General features: G+C 44.2%; 1 protein-coding gene across 1 annotated transcript in view; it reads left to right on the forward strand.

Annotated features, from left to right (window-relative positions):
- LOC116958742 (uncharacterized) overlaps window positions 1–16883 on the forward strand; it is a gene marked incomplete at its 3' end in the record, with an annotated part of 82921 nt that overhangs the window by 14467 nt on the left and 51571 nt on the right. Inside the window, exons 2-3 of the mRNA XM_076064408.1 lie at window positions 9452–9760; window positions 11307–11543. Of these exons, the coding sequence (XP_075920523.1) occupies window positions 9452–9760; window positions 11307–11543 (546 nt within the window). The remainder of the gene's footprint in view (window positions 1–9451; window positions 9761–11306; window positions 11544–16883) is intronic.

A 16883-nucleotide genomic window follows, 5' to 3' on the forward strand; every position in this document is an offset into this window, starting at 1 on the left:
GGGTACTAAGTGTTATTACCCTGGGTACTAAGTGTTATTATCCTTGGTACTAAGTGTTATTATCCTGGGTACTAAGTGTTATTATCCTGGGTACTAAGTTTTATTATCCTGGGTACTAAGTGTTACTATCCTGGGTACTAAGTGTTATAAACCTGGGTACTAAGTGTTACTATCCTGGGTACTAAGTGTTAGTATCCTGGGTACTAAGTGTTATTATCCTGGGTACTAAGTGTTATTATCCTGGGTACTAAGTGTTATTATCCTGGGTACTAAGTGTTATTATCCTGGGTACTAAGTGTTATTAACCTGGGTACTAAGTGTTATTATCCTGGGTACTAAGTGTTATTATCCTGTGTACTAAGTGTTATTATCCTGTGTACTAAGTGTTATTAACCTGGGCACTAAGTGTTATTATCCTGGGTACTAAGTGTTATTATCCTGAGTAGTAAGTGTTATTATCCTGGGTACTAAGTGTTATTATCCTGGGTGCTAAGTGTTATTATCCTGGGTACTAAGTGTTATTATCCTGGGTACTAAGTGTTATTATCCTGGGTACTAAGTGTTATTATCCTGGGTACTAAGTGTTATTATCCTGGGTACTAAGTGTTATTATCCTGAGTAGTACGTGTTATTATCCTGGGTACTAAGTGTTATTATCCTGTGTACTAAGTGTTATTATCCTGGGTACTAAGTGTTATTATCCTGTGTACTAAGTGTTATTATCCTGTGTACTAAGTGTTATTAACCTGGGCACTAAGTGTTATTATCCTGGGTACTAAGTGTTATTATCCTGAGTAGTAAGTGTTATTATCCTGGGTACTAAGTGTTATTATCCTGGGTGCTAAGTGTTATTATCCTGGGTACTAAGTGTTATTATCCTGGGTACTAAGTGTTATTATCCTGGGTACTAAGTGTTATTATCCTGGGTACTAAGTGTTATTATCCTGGGTACTAAGTGTTATTAACCTGGGTACTAAGTGTTATTATCCTGGGTACTAAGTGTTATTATCCTGGGTACTAAGTGTTATTTTCCTGGGTACTAAGTGTTATTTTCCTGGGTACTAAGTGTTATTATCCTGGGTACTAAGTGTTATTATCCTGGGAACTAAGTGTTATTTTCCTGGGTACTAAGTGTTATTATCCTGGGTACTAAGTGTTATTATCCTGGGTACTAAGTGTTATTATCCTGAGTAGTAAGTGTTATTATCCTGGGTACTAAGTGTTATTATCCTGGGTACTAAGTGTTATTATCCTGGGTACTAAGTGTTATTTTCCTGGGTACTAAGTGTTATTATCCTGGGTAGTAAGTGTTATTAACCTGGGTACTAAGTGTTATTATCCTGGGTACTAAGTGTTATTAACCTGGGTACTAAGTGTTATTATCCTGGGTACTAAGTGTTATTATCCTGGGTACTAAGTGTTATTATCCTGGGTACTAAGTGTTATTTTCCTGGGTACTAAGTGTTATTATCCTGGGTACTAAGTGTTATTATCCTGGGTACTAAGTGTTATTATCCTGGGTACTAAGTGTTATTATCCTGGGTACTAAGTGTTATTATCCTTGGTACTAAGTGTTATTATCCTGGGTACTAAGTGTTATTATCCTGGGTACTAAGTGTTATTATCCTGGGTACTAAGTGTTACTATCCTGGGTACTAAGTGTTATAAACCTGGGTACTAAGTGTTACTATCCTGGGTACTAAGTGTTAGTATCCTGGGTACTAAGTGTTATTATCCTGGGTACTAAGTGTTACTATCCTGGGTACTAAGTGTTATAAACCTGGGTACTAAGTGTTACTATCCTGGGTACTAAGTGTTATTATTCTGGGTACTAAGTGTTATTATCCTGGGTACTAAGTGTTATTATCCTGGGAACTAAGTGTTATTATCCTGGGTACTAAGTGTTATTATCCTGGGTACTAAGTGTTATTATCCTGGGTACTAAGTGTTATTACCCTGGGTACTAAGTGTTATTATCCTTGGTACTAAGTGTTATTATCCTGGGTACTAAGTGTTATTATCCTGGGTACTAAGTTTTATTATCCTGGGTACTAAGTGTTACTATCCTGGGTACTAAGTGTTATAAACCTGGGTACTAAGTGTTACTATCCTGGGTACTAAGTGTTAGTATCCTGGGTACTAAGTGTTATTATCCTGGGTACTAAGTGTTATTATCCTGGGTACTAAGTGTTATTATCCTGGGTACTAAGTGTTATTATCCTGGGTACTAAGTGTTATTAACCTGGGTACTAAGTGTTATTATCCTGGGTACTAAGTGTTATTATCCTGTGTACTAAGTGTTATTATCCTGTGTACTAAGTGTTATTAACCTGGGCACTAAGTGTTATTATCCTGGGTACTAAGTGTTATTATCCTGAGTAGTAAGTGTTATTATCCTGGGTACTAAGTGTTATTATCCTGGGTGCTAAGTGTTATTATCCTGGGTACTAAGTGTTATTATCCTGGGTACTAAGTGTTATTATCCTGGGTACTAAGTGTTATTATCCTGGGTACTAAGTGTTATTATCCTGGGTACTAAGTGTTATTATCCTGAGTAGTACGTGTTATTATCCTGGGTACTAAGTGTTATTATCCTGTGTACTAAGTGTTATTATCCTGGGTACTAAGTGTTATTATCCTGTGTACTAAGTGTTATTATCCTGTGTACTAAGTGTTATTAACCTGGGCACTAAGTGTTATTATCCTGGGTACTAAGTGTTATTATCCTGAGTAGTAAGTGTTATTATCCTGGGTACTAAGTGTTATTATCCTGGGTGCTAAGTGTTATTATCCTGGGTACTAAGTGTTATTATCCTGGGTACTAAGTGTTATTATCCTGGGTACTAAGTGTTATTATCCTGGGTACTAAGTGTTATTATCCTGGGTACTAAGTGTTATTAACCTGGGTACTAAGTGTTATTATCCTGGGTACTAAGTGTTATTATCCTGGGTACTAAGTGTTATTTTCCTGGGTACTAAGTGTTATTTTCCTGGGTACTAAGTGTTATTATCCTGGGTACTAAGTGTTATTATCCTGGGAACTAAGTGTTATTTTCCTGGGTACTAAGTGTTATTATCCTGGGTACTAAGTGTTATTATCCTGGGTACTAAGTGTTATTATCCTGGGTACTAAGTGTTATTATCCTTGGTACTAAGTGTTATTATCCTGGGTACTAAGTGTTATTATCCTGGGTACTAAGTTTTATTATCCTGGGTACTAAGTGTTACTATCCTGGGTACTAAGTGTTATAAACCTGGGTACTAAGTGTTACTATCCTGGGTACTAAGTGTTAGTATCCTGGGTACTAAGTGTTATTATCCTGGGTACTAAGTGTTATTATCCTGGGTACTAAGTGTTATTATCCTGGGTACTAAGTGTTATTATCCTGGGTACTAAGTGTTATTAACCTGGGTACTAAGTGTTATTATCCTGGGTACTAAGTGTTATTATCCTGTGTACTAAGTGTTATTATCCTGTGTACTAAGTGTTATTAACCTGGGCACTAAGTGTTATTATCCTGGGTACTAAGTGTTATTATCCTGAGTAGTAAGTGTTATTATCCTGGGTACTAAGTGTTATTATCCTGGGTGCTAAGTGTTATTATCCTGGGTACTAAGTGTTATTATCCTGGGTACTAAGTGTTATTATCCTGGGTACTAAGTGTTATTATCCTGGGTACTAAGTGTTATTATCCTGGGTACTAAGTGTTATTATCCTGAGTAGTACGTGTTATTATCCTGGGTACTAAGTGTTATTATCCTGTGTACTAAGTGTTATTATCCTGGGTACTAAGTGTTATTATCCTGTGTACTAAGTGTTATTATCCTGTGTACTAAGTGTTATTAACCTGGGCACTAAGTGTTATTATCCTAGGTACTAAGTGTTATTATCCTGAGTAGTAAGTGTTATTATCCTGGGTACTAAGTGTTATTATCCTGGGTGCTAAGTGTTATTATCCTGGGTACTAAGTGTTATTATCCTGGGTACTAAGTGTTATTATCCTGGGTACTAAGTGTTATTATCCTGGGTACTAAGTGTTATTATCCTGGGTACTAAGTGTTATTAACCTGGGTACTAAGTGTTATTATCCTGGGTACTAAGTGTTATTATCCTGGGTACTAAGTGTTATTTTCCTGGGTACTAAGTGTTATTTTCCTGGGTACTAAGTGTTATTATCCTGGGTACTAAGTGTTATTATCCTGGGTACTAAGTGTTATTATCCTGGGTACTAAGTGTTATTATCCTGGGTACTAAGTGTTATTATCCTGGGTACTAAGTGTTATTATCCTTGGTACTAAGTGTTATTATCCTGGGTACTAAGTGTTATTATCCTGGGTACTAAGTGTTATTATCCTGGGTACTAAGTGTTACTATCCTGGGTACTAAGTGTTATAAACCTGGGTACTAAGTGTTACTATCCTGGGTACTAAGTGTTAGTATCCTGGGTACTAAGTGTTATTATCCTGGGTACTAAGTGTTACTATCCTGGGTACTAAGTGTTATAAACCTGGGTACTAAGTGTTACTATCCTGGGTACTAAGTGTTATTATCCTGGGTACTAAGTTTTATTATCCTGGGTACTAAGTGTTACTATCCTGGGTACTAAGTGTTATAAACCTGGGTACTAAGTGTTACTATCCTGGGTACTAAGTGTTAGTATCCTGGGTACTAAGTGTTATTATCCTGGGTACTAAGTGTTATTATCCTGGGTACTAAGTGTTATTATCCTGGGTACTAAGTGTTATTATCCTGGGTACTAAGTGTTATTAACCTGGGTACTAAGTGTTATTATCCTGGGTACTAAGTGTTATTATCCTGTGTACTAAGTGTTATTATCCTGTGTACTAAGTGTTATTAACCTGGGCACTAAGTGTTATTATCCTGGGTACTAAGTGTTATTATCCTGAGTAGTAAGTGTTATTATCCTGGGTACTAAGTGTTATTATCCTGGGTGCTAAGTGTTATTATCCTGGGTACTAAGTGTTATTATCCTGGGTACTAAGTGTTATTATCCTGTGTACTAAGTGTTATTAACCTGGGCACTAAGTGTTATTATCCTGGGTACTAAGTGTTATTATCCTGAGTAGTAAGTGTTATTATCCTGGGTACTAAGTGTTATTATCCTGGGTGCTAAGTGTTATTATCCTGGGTACTAAGTGTTATTATCCTCGGTACTAAGTGTTATTATCCTGGGTACTAAGTGTTATTATCCTGGGTACTAAGTGTTATTATCCTGGGTACTAAGTGTCACTATCCTGGGTACTAAGTGTTACTATCCTGGGTACTAAGTGTTATTATCCTGAGTAGTACGTGTTATTATCCTGGGTACTAAGTGTTATTAACCTGGGTACTAAGTGTTATTATCCTGTGTTCTAAGTGTTATTATCCTGGGGACTAAGTGTTATTATCCTGGGTACTAAGTGTTATTATCCTGGGTACTAAGTGTTATTATCCTGGGAAGTAAGTGTTATTTTCCTGAGTAGTAAATGTTATTTTCCAATTGCTTATGCCTCACGAGTACAGAAAGTGGCTATTGTTCCCCACAAACTTTGCTTTTGTGACCAGGACAGTGTTAGTTTGAAATGCTACGTGTTTTCAATCAGAAAAACGTGCGAATTTTATGTCTTTGAGGCCGCGTGAAATGCTGTTCACCAAAGCAATGTTTGGGTGGGGAATAATAATCGCAACTTTCTGTCCTTGGATTTTGACGTCAAACTTTCGTGACGGTAGGAATCCTCACATCCCTCGTGGATAAAAAAACAAAATAAAATAAACATAATAAAATAATAAAAAATAAAACTCCTAAAAAAAGGTTAAAAAACGGTTTTAGTAACAACTTTGTTTAATATTCTTGGTTCTTTCGGTAAAGTCACGTAGAAGGGAAACAATGAAATAATACAAATATAAAACAATGCAATTCTCACGACGTTTCAACTGCAACACACGCAATCATCATCAGGTGCTGTGGTTTTCACACCTGATGATGATTGCTTGTGTTGCAGTCAAAACGTCGTTGAAAATCAAACCGTTGAAAATCAAACCGTTGAAAATCAAACCGTTGAAAATCAAACCGTTGAAAATCAAACCGTTGAAAATCAAACCGTTGAAAATCAAACCGTTGAAAATCAAACCGTTGAAAATCAAACCGTTGAAAATCAAACCGTTGAAAATCAAACCGTTGAAAATAAAACCGTTAAAATCAAACCGTTGAAATGAAACCATTAACATAAAAGAGTTGATGATGTTGTTATGGCGTTGTTGATGGTTTATCTTGATGATGTTGTTGTTACGGTGTTGTTGATGGGTTATGTTGATGTTATGGTGTTGTTAATGGTTTATGTTGATGAAGAGTTTGTTGTTGCGGTGTTGATGGTTTATGTTGATGATGTTGTTACGGTGTTGGTGATGGTTTATGTTGATGTTGTTGTTATGGTGTTGTTGATGGTTTATGTTGATGATGTTGTTATGGTGTTGTTGATGGTTTATGTTGATGAAGAGTTTGTTGTTGCGGTGTTGATGGTTTATGTTGATGATGTTGTTATGGTGTTGTTGATGGTTTATGTTGTTGATGTTGTTGTTATGGTGTTGTTGATGGTTTATGTTGTTGATGAGTTTGTTGTTGCGGTGTTGATGGTTTATGTTGATGATGTTATGGTGTTGGTGATGGTTTATGTTGATGTTGTTATGGTGTTGTTGATGGTTTATGTTGATGATGTTGTTATGGTGTTGTTGATGGTTTATGTTGATGATGATGTTATGGTGTTGGTGATGGTTTATGTTGATGTTGTTGTTATGGTGTTGGTGATGGTTTATGTTGATGTTGTTATGGTGTTGGTGATGGTTTATGTTGATGTTGTTGTTATGGTGTTGGTGATGGTTTATGTTGATGTTGTTGTTATGGTGTTGGTGATGGTTTATGTTGATGTTGTTGTTATGGTGTTGTTGATGGTTTATGTTGATGATGTTGTTATGGTGTTGTTGATGGTTTATGTTGATGAAGAGTTTGTTGTTGCGGTGTTGATGGTTTATGTTGATGATGTTGTTATGGTGTTGTTGATGGTTTATGTTGTTGATGTTGTTGTTATGGTGTTGTTGATGGTTTATGTTGATGATGAGTTTGTTGTTGTGGTGTTGATGGTTTATGTTGATGATGTTGTTATGGTGTTGGTGATGGTTTATGTTGATGTTGTTATGGTGTTGTTGATGGTTTATGTTGATGATGTTGTTATGGTGTTGTTGATGGTTTATGTTGATGATGATGTTGTTATGGTGTTGGTGATGGTTTATGTTGATGTTGTTGTTATGGTGTTGTTGATGGTTTATGTTGATGTTGTTGTTATGGTGTTGGTGATGGTTTATGTTGATGTTGTTGTTATGGTGTTGGTGATGGTTTATGTTGATGTTGTTGTTATGGCGTTGGTGATGGTTTATGTTGATGTTGTTGTTATGGTGTTGATGGTTTATGTTGATGATGTTGTTATGGTGTTGATGGTTTATGATGATGTTGTTACGGTGTTGTTGATGGTTTATGTTAATGATGATGTTGTTATGTTGATGATGGTTTATGTTGATGTTGTTGTTATGGTGTTGTTGATGGTTTATGTTGATGATGATGATGATGTTGTTACGGTGTTGATGGTTTATGTTGATGATGTTGTTACGGTGTTGATGGTTTATGTTGATGTTGTTGTTACGGTGTTGATGGTTTATGTTGATGATGATGTTGTTGTTACGGTGTTGATGGTTTATGTTGATGATGTTGTTGTTATGGTGTTGTTGATGGTTTATGTTGATGTTATGGTGTTGTTGATGGTTTATGTTGATGATGTTCTTGTTACGGTGTTGATGGTTTATGTTGATGTTGTTGTTATGGTGTTGTTAATGGTTTATGTTGATGATGATGTTGTTATGGTGTTGTTGATGGTTTATGTTGATGTTGATGTTGTTGTTATGGTGTTGTTAATGGTTTATGTTGATGATGTTGTTATGGTGTTGTTGATGGTTTATGTTGATGATGTTATGGTGTTGTTGATGGGTTATGTTGTTGATGATGTTGTTATGGTGGTGTTGATGGTTTATGTTGATGATGATGTTACGGTGCTGTTGATGGTTTATGTTGATGATGTTGTTGTTATGGTGTTGTTGATGGTTTATGTTGATGATGAGTTTGTTGTTATGGTGTTGATGATTTATGTTGATGATGTTGTTACGGTGTTGATGGTTTATGTTGATGATGATGTTGTTACGGTGTTCATGGTTTATGTTGATGATGATGTTACGGTGCTGTTGATGGTTTATGTTGATGATGTTGTTAAGGTGTTGTTGATGGTTTATGTTGATGATGTTGTTATGGTGTTGTTGATGGTTTATGTTGATGTTGTTGTTATGGTGTTGTTGATGGTTTATGTTGATGATGTTGTTATGGTGTTGTTGATGGTTTATGTTGATGATGTTGTTATGGTGTTGTTGATGGTTTATGTTGATGATGTTGTTGTTGTTATGGTGTTGTTGATGGTTTATGTTGATGATGTTGTTATGGTGTTGTTGATGGTTTATGTTGATGATGTTGTTATGGTGTTGTTGATGGTTTATGTTGATGTTGTTGTTATGGTGTTGTTGATGGTTTATGTTGATGATGATGTTGTTATGGTGTTGTTGATGGTTTATGTTGATGATGTTGTTGTTGTTATGGTGTTGTTGATGGTTTATGTTGATGATGTTGTTACGGTGTTGTTGATGGTTTATGTTGATGGTGATGATGTTGTTGTTACGGTGTTGATGGTTTATGTTGATGATAATGTTGTTGTTACGGTGTTGATGGTTTATGTTGATGATGTTGTTGTTACGGTGTTGATGGTTTATGATGATGTTGTTGTTACGGTGTTGTTGATGGTTTATGTTAATGATGTTGTTGTTATGGTGTTGTTGATGGTTTATGTTGATGATGTTATGGTGGTGTTGATGGTTTATGTTAATGATGTTGTTATGGTGTTGTTGATGGTTTATGTTGATGTTGTTATGGTGTTGTTGATGGTTTATCTTGATGATGTTGTTGTTACGGTGTTGATGGTTTATGTTGATGATGTTGTTATGGTGTTGTTGATGGTTTATGTTGATGTTGTTATGGTGTTGTTGATGGTTTATGTTGATGATGTTGTTGTTACGGTGTTGATGGTTTATGTTAATGATGATGATGTTGTTATGGTGATGTTGTTGATGGTTTATGTTGATGATGATGTTGTTGTTATGGTGATGTTGTTGATGGTTTATGTTGATGATGATGTTGTTGTTACGGTGTTGATGGTTTAGGTTAATGATGATGATGTTGTTATGGTGATGTTGTTGATGGTTTATGTTAATGATGATGATGTTGTTGTTATGGTGATGTTGTTGATGGTTTATGTTGATGATGTTGTTGTTGTTGTTATGGTGATGTTGTTGATGGTGTAGGTTTAGCCCGAGCTTCACCTGGCCTCCCTCAAGGGACCCAGCAGAGGAGGGGAAGGCGGAGAGGAGGAGGTGGAAGAGGTGGAGGAGTAAGGGGTGGAAGAGGTGGAGTGCGAGGTGGAGTTCGAGGTGGAGTTCGAGGTGTAGGTGCAGGAAGAGGTGGAGGAGGTGCAGGAGGAAGTGGAAGAGGAAGTGGAAGAGGAAGTGGAAGAGGAAGTGGAAGAGGAAGAGGAAGTGGAAGAGGTGGGAGAGGAGGGAGAGGAGGGAGAGGAGGAGGGAGAGGAGGAGGGAGCCTCCCATCGCCACACTCAGGTGCAGCGCCTCTCTGTCTCTGTCTGTCTCTCTCTGTGTCTCTGTCTGTGTCTGTCTCTCTGTCTGTGTCTCTGTCTCTCTGTCTGTGTCTCTGTGTCTCTGTCTGTGTCTCTGTCTCTCTGTCTGTGTCTCTCTGCCTCTCTGTCTGTCTCTCTCTGTCTGTCTCTCTCTGTCTGTGTCTCTCTGTCTGTGTCTCTCTGTCTGTGTCTCTGTCTGTCTCTCTCTGTCTCTCTCTGTCTCTCTGTCTTTGTCTCTGTCTGTCTCTCTCTGTCTGTGTCTCTCTGTCTCTCTGTCTGTCTCTCTCTGTCTGTGTCTCTCTGTCTCTCTGTCTCTCTGTCTCTCTGTCTCTCTGTCTGTGTCTTTGTCTCTCTGTGCCTCTCTGTCTGTCTCTGCCTGTCTCTGTCTGTCTCTGTCTCTCTCTGACTCTGTCTGTCTGTGTCTCTGTCTCTCTCTGTCTGTGTCTCTGTCTCTCTGTCTCTGTGTCTCTGTCTCTCTGTCTGCCTCTATCTCTCTCTGTCTGTATCTCTGTCTCTCTCTGTCTCTGTCTGTGTCTCTGTCTCTCTGTCTCTCTCTGTCTCTCTGTCTCTCTGTCTGTGACTCTCTGCCTCTCTGTCTGTCTCTCTCTGTCTGTCTCTCTCTGTCTGTGTCTCTCTGTCTGTGTCTCTCTGTCTGTGTCTCTGTCTGTCTCTCTCTGTCTCTCTCTGTCTCTCTGTCTTTGTCTCTGTCTGTCTCTCTCTGTCTGTGTCTCTCTGTCTCTCTGTCTGTCTCTCTCTGTCTGTGTCTCTCTGTCTCTCTGTCTCTCTGTCTGTGTCTTTGTCTCTCTGTGCCTCTCTGTCTGTCTCTGCCTGTCTCTGTCTGTCTCTGTCTCTCTCTGACTCTGTCTGTCTGTGTCTCTGTCTCTCTCTGTCTGTGTCTCTGTCTCTCTGTCTCTGTGTCTCTGTCTCTCTGTCTGCCTCTATCTCTCTCTGTCTGTATCTCTGTCTCTCTCTGTCTCTATCTGTGTCTCTGTCTCTCTGTCTCTCTCTGTCTCTCTGTCTGTGTCTCTCTGTCTCTCCCTGTCTGTGTCTCTCTCTCTGCCTGTGTCTCTCTGTCTCTCTCTGTCTGTGTCTCTCTGTCTCTCTGTGTCTCTCTGTCTCTATGTCTGTGTCTCTCTGTCTCTCCCTGTCTGTGTCTCTCTCTCTCTGCCTGTGTCTCTCTGTCTCTCTCTCTGTCTGTGTCTCTCTGTCTCTGTCTGTGTCTCTCTGTCTCTCTGTGTCTCTCTGTGTCTCTCTGTCTCTCTGTCTCTCTGTCTGTGTCTCTGTCTCTCTCTCACTGTCTCTCTCTCACTGTCTCTCCCTGTCTGTCTGTGTCTCTGTCTCTCTGTCTGTCTCTCTGTGTCTCTGTCTCTCCCTGTCTGTCTGTGTCTCTGTCTCTCTGTCTGTCTCTCTCCCTCCCCTTCTCTCTTGCTCCCCCCCACCACCCCCCCCCACCACCACCACCACCACCCCCCCCCCACCACCACCCCCCCCCACCACCACCACCACCACCCCCCCACCACCACCACCAGGCCCCGAGCCCTCGGCGTCGTCCGCTCCAGACGACGACGACGACGACGTGGATGAGGCCCGTGGCGGCCATGATGACGGTTGCCACGACGACGGTGGCCACGACGACGGTTGCCACGACGACGGCGCCCCGCCCCCCTGGTCCACGCGGCGATCTCCGTACGCCGCCAGGAGCCGGCGAGGGGGGGGCGGCTCCCGAGGACGACGTCGGGGGGCAGTGGGGCCCCCCACGGTGCGAGGTGAGCGGGGGGCAGTGTTGAGTCTGTGGGTGGCAGTGTTGAGTCTATGGGTGGCAGTGTTGAGTCTGTGGGTGGCAGTGTTGAGTCTGTGGGGGGCAGTGTTGAGTCTGTGGGGGGCAGTGTTGAGTCTGTGGGGGGCAGTGTTGAGTCTGTGGGTGGCAGTGTTGAGTCTGTGGGTGGCAGTGTTGAGTCTATGGGTGGCAGTGTTGAGTCTGTGGGTGGCAGTGTTGAGTCTATGGGAGGCAGTGTTGAGTCTATGGGTGGCAGTGTTGAGTCTGTGGGTGCCAGTGCTGAGTCTATGGGTGGCAGTGTTGAGTCTGTGGGTGGCAGTGTTGAGTCTGTGGGTGGCAGTGTTGAGTCTGTGGGTGGCAGTGTTGAGTCTATGGGTGGCAGTGTTGAGTCTATGGGAGGCAGTGTTGAGTCTATGGGTGGCAGTGTTGAGTCTGTGGGTGGCAGTGCTGAGTCTGTGGGTGGCAGTGTTGAGTCTGTGGGTGGCAGTGTTGAGTCTGTGGGTGGCAGTGTTGAGTCTGTGGGTGGCAGTGTTGAGTCTATGGGTGGCAGTGTTGAGTCTATGGGTGGCAGTGTTGAGTCTGTGGGTGGCAGTGTTGAGTCTATAGGTGGCAGTGTTGAGTCTATGGGAGGCAGTGTTGAGTCTGTGGGTGGCAGTGTTGAGTCTGTGGGGGGCAGTGTTGAGTCTATGGGTGGCAGTGTTGAGTCTATGGGTGGCAGTGTTGAGTCTATGGGTGGCAGTGTTGAGTCTGTGGGTGGCAGTGTTGAGTCTGTGGGTGGCAGTGCTGAGTCTGTGGGTGGCAGTGCTGAGTCTGTGGGTGGCAGTGTTGAGTCTGTGGGTGGCAGTGTTGAGTCTGTGGGTGGCAGTGTTGAGTCTATGGGTGGCAGTGTTGAGTCTATGGGCAGTGTTGAGTCTATGGGTGGCAGTGTTGAGTCTGTGGGTGGCAGTGTTGAGTCTGTGGGTGGCAGTGTTGAGTCTGTGGGTGGCAGTGTTGAGTCTATGGGTGGCAGTGTTGAGTCTGTGGGTGGCAGTGTTGAGTCTATGGGAGGCAGTGTTGAGTCTATGGGTGGCAGTGTTGAGTCTGTGGGTGCCAGTGCTGAGTCTATGGGTGGCAGTGTTGAGTCTGTGGGTGGCAGTGTTGAGTCTGTGGGTGGCAGTGTTGAGTCTGTGGGTGGCAGTGTTGAGTCTGTGGGTGGCAGTGTTGAGTCTATGGGTGGCAGTGTTGAGTCTATGGGAGGCAGTGTTGAGTCTATGGGTGGCAGTGTTGAGTCTGTGGGTGGCAGTGCTGAGTCTGTGGGTGGCAGTGTTGAGTCTGTGGGTGGCAGTGTTGAGTCTGTGGGTGGCAGTGTTGAGTCTGTGGGTGGCAGTGTTGAGTCTATGGGTGGCAGTGTTGAGTCTATGGGTGGCAGTGTTGAGTCTGTGGGTGGCAGTGTTGAGTCTATAGGTGGCAGTGTTGAGTCTATGGGAGGCAGTGTTGAGTCTGTGGGTGGCAGTGTTGAGTCTGTGGGGGGCAGTGTTGAGTCTATGGGTGGCAGTGTTGAGTCTATGGGTGGCAGTGTTGAGTCTATGGGTGGCAGTGTTGAGTCTGTGGGTGGCAGTGTTGAGTCTGTGGGTGGCAGTGCTGAGTCTGTGGGTGGCAGTGCTGAGTCTGTGGGTGGCAGTGTTGAGTCTGTGGGTGGCAGTGTTGAGTCTGTGGGTGGCAGTGTTGAGTCTATGGGTGGCAGTGTTGAGTCTGTGGGTGGCAGTGTTGAGTCTGTGGGTGGCAGTGTTGAGTCTGTGGGTGGCAGTGTTGAGTCTGTGGGTGGCAGTGTGGAGTCTGTGGGTGGCAGTGTTGAGTCTGTGGGTGGCAGTGTTGAGTCTGTGGGTGGCAGTGTTGAGTCTATGGGTGGCAGTGTTGAGTCTGTGGGTGGCAGTGTTGAGTCTATGGTACAGTGTTGAGTCTATGGGCAGTGTTGAGTCTATGGGTGGCAGTGTTGAGTCTGTGGGTGGCAGTGCTGAGTCTGCGGGGGGCAGTGTTGAGTCTATGGGTGGCAGTGTTGAGTCTGTGGGTGGCAGTGTTGAGTCTATGGGTGGCAGTGTTGAGTCTGCGGGGGGCAGTGTTGAGTCTGTGGGTGGCAGTGTTGAGTCTGTGGGGGGCAGTGTTGAGTCTGTGGGGGGCAGTGTTGAGTCTGTGGGTGGCAGTGTTGAGTCTGTGGGTGGCAGTGTTGAGTCTGTGGGTGGCAGTGTTGAGTCTGTTGGTGGCAGTGTTGAGTCTGTGGGTGGCAGTGTTGAGTCTATGGGTGGCAGTGTTGAGTCTATGGGTGGCAGTGTTGAGTCTGTGGGTGGCAGTGTTGAGTCTATGGGTGGCAGTGTTGAGTCTGTGGGTGGCAGTGTTGACTCTATGGGTGGCAGTGTTGAGTCTATGGGTGGCAGTGTTGAGTCTGTGGGTGGCAGTGTTGAGTCTTTGGGTGGCAGCGTTGAGTCTATGGGTGGCAGCGTTGAGTCTGTGGGTGGCAGTGTTGAGTCTTTGGGTGGCAGTGTTGAGTCTGTGGGTGGCAGTGTTGAGTCTGTGGGTGGCAGTGTTGAGTCTGTGGGTGGCAGTGTTGAGTCTGTGGGTGGCAGTGTTGAGTCTATGCGTGACAGTGTTGAGTCTGTGGGTGGCAGTATTGAGTCTGTGGGTGGCAGTGTTGAGTCTATGGGTGGCAGTGTTGAGTCTGTGGGTGGCAGTGTTGAGTATGGGTGGCAGTGTTGAGTCTGTGGGTGGCAGTGTTGAGTCTTTGGGTGGCAATCTTGAGTCTTTGGGTGGCAGTGTTGAGTCTGTGGGTGGCAGTGTTGAGTCTGTGGGTGGCAGTGTTAAGTCTGTGGGAGGCAGTGTTGAGTCTGTGGGGGGCAGTGTTGAGTCTGTGGGTGGCAGTGTTGAGTCTATGGGTGGCAGTGTTGAGTCTGTGGGTGGCAGTGTTGAATCTGTGGGAGGCAGTGTTGAGTCTATGGGCAGTGTTGAGTCTGTGGGTGACAGTGTTGAGTCTATGGGCAGTGTTGAGTCTGTGGGTGGCAGTGTTGAGTCTATGGGTAGTGTTGAGTCTATGGGTGGCAGTGTTGAGTCTATGGGCAGTGTTGAGTCTGTGGGTGACAGTGTTGAGTCTATGGGTGGCAGTGTTGAGTCTGTGGGTGACAGTGTTGAGTCTATGGGCAGTGTTGAGTCTATGGGTGGAAGTGTTGAGTCTATGGGCAGTGTTGAGTCTGTGGGTGACAGTGTTGAGTCTATGGGTGGCAGTGTTGAGTCTGTGGGTGGCAGTGTTGAGTCTGTTGGTGGCAGTGTTGAGTTTATGGGTGGCAGTGTTGAGTCTATGGGTGGCATTGTTGAGTCTGTGGGTGGCAATGTTGAGTCTTTGGGTGGCAGTGTTGAGTCTGTGGGTGGCAGTGTTTAGTCTCTGGGTGGCAGTGTTGAGTTTATGAGTGGCAGTGTTGAGTCTGTGGGTGGCAGTGTTGAGTCTGTGAGTGGCAGTGTTGATTTTGTGGATGACAGTGTTGAGTCTATGGGTGGCAGTGTTGAGTCTATGGGTGGCAGTGTTGAGTCTGTGGGTGGCAGTGTTGAGTCTGTGGGAGGCAGTGTTGAGTCTGTGGGTGGCAGTGTTGAGTCTATGGGTGGCAGTGTTGAGTCTATGGGTGGCAGTGTTGAGTCAGTGGGTGACAGTGTTGAGTCTATGGGTGGCAGTGTTGAGTCTATGGGTGGCAGTGTTGAGTTTGTGGGTGGCAGTGTTGAGTCTGTGGGTGGCAGTGTTTAGTCTATGGGTGGCTGTGTTGAGTTTATGGGTGGCAGTGTTGAGTCTATGGGTGGCATTGTTGAGTCTGTGGGTGGCAGTGTTGAGTCTGTGGGTGGCAGTGTTGAGTCAGTGGGTGGCAGTGTTGAGTCTGTGGGGGGCAGTGTTGAGTCTATGGGGGGCAGTGTTGAGTCTATGGGTGGCAGTGTTGAGTCTGTGGGTGACAGTGTTGAGTTTGTGGGTGGCAGTGTTGAGTCTGTGGGTGACAGTGTTGAGTCTATGGGTGGCAGTGTTGAGTCTATGGGCAGTGTTGAGTCTGTGGGTGACAGTGTTGAGTCTATGGGCAGTGTTGAGTCTGTGGGTGGCAGTGTTGAGTCTATGGGTAGTGTTGAGTCTATGGGTGGCAGTGTTGAGTCTATGGGCAGTGTTGAGTCTGTGGGTGACAGTGTTGAGTCTATGGGTGGCAGTGTTGAGTCTGTGGGTGACAGTGTTGAGTCTATGGGCAGTGTTGAGTCTATGGGTGGAAGTGTTGAGTCTATGGGCAGTGTTGAGTCTGTGGGTGACAGTGTTGAGTCTATGGGTGGCAGTGTTGAGTCTGTGGGTGGCAGTGTTGAGTCTGTTGGTGACAGTGTTAAGTCTGTGGGTGGCAGTGTTGAGTCTGTGGGTGGCAGTGTTGAGTCTGTGGGTGGCAGTGTTGAGTCTGTCGGTGACAGTGTTGAGTTTATGGGTGGCAGTGTTGAGTCTATGGGTGGCATTGTTGAGTCTGTGGGTGGCAATGTTGAGTCTTTGGGTGGCAGTGTTGAGTCTGTGGGTGGCAGTGTTTAGTCTCTGGGTGGCAGTGTTGAGTTTATGGGTGGCAGTGTTGAGTCTGTGGGTGGCAGTGTTGAGTCTGTGAGTGGCAGTGTTGATTTTGTGGATGACAGTGTTGAGTCTATGGGTGGCAGTGTTGAGTCTATGGGTGGCAGTGATCAGTCTGTGGGTGGCAGTGTTGAGTCTGTGGGAGGCAGTGTTGAGTCTGTGGGTGGCAGTGTTGAGTCTATGGGTGGCAGTGTTGAGTCTATGGGTGGCAGTGTTGAGTCTATGGGTGGCAGTGTTGAGTCAGTGGGTGACAGTGTTGAGTCTATGGGTGGCAGTGTTGAGTCTATGGGTGGCAGTGTTGAGTTTGTGGGTGGCAGTGTTTAGTCTATGGGTGGCCGTGTTGAGTTTATGGGTGGCAGTGTTGAGTCTATGGGTGGCATTGTTGAGTCTGTGGGTGGCAGTGTTGAGTCTGTGGGAGGCAGTGTTGAGTCTGTGGGTGGCAGTGTTGAGTCAATGGGTGGCAGTGTTGAGTCTGTGGGGGGCAGTGTTGAGTCTATGGGGGGCAGTGTTGAGTCTATGGGTGGCAATGTTGAGTCTGTGGGTGGCAGTGTTGAGTCTATGGGTGGCAGTGTTGAGTCTATAGGTGGCAGTGTTGAGTCTGTGGGGGGCAGTGTTGAGTCTATGGGTGGCAGTGTGAGTCTGTGGGAGGCAGTGCTGAGTCTATGGGTGGCAGTGTTGAGTCTATGGGGGGCACTGTTGAGTCTATGGGTGGCAGTGTTGAGTCTATGGGTG

Source organism: Petromyzon marinus, unplaced genomic scaffold (genome assembly GCF_048934315.1).
Source record: "Petromyzon marinus isolate PM22_M1 ecotype Great Lakes invasive population unplaced genomic scaffold, UKy_Petmar_22M1.pri1.0 PM_Scaffold_426, whole genome shotgun sequence".
Taxonomy (NCBI): domain Eukaryota; kingdom Metazoa; phylum Chordata; class Hyperoartia; order Petromyzontiformes; family Petromyzontidae; genus Petromyzon; species Petromyzon marinus.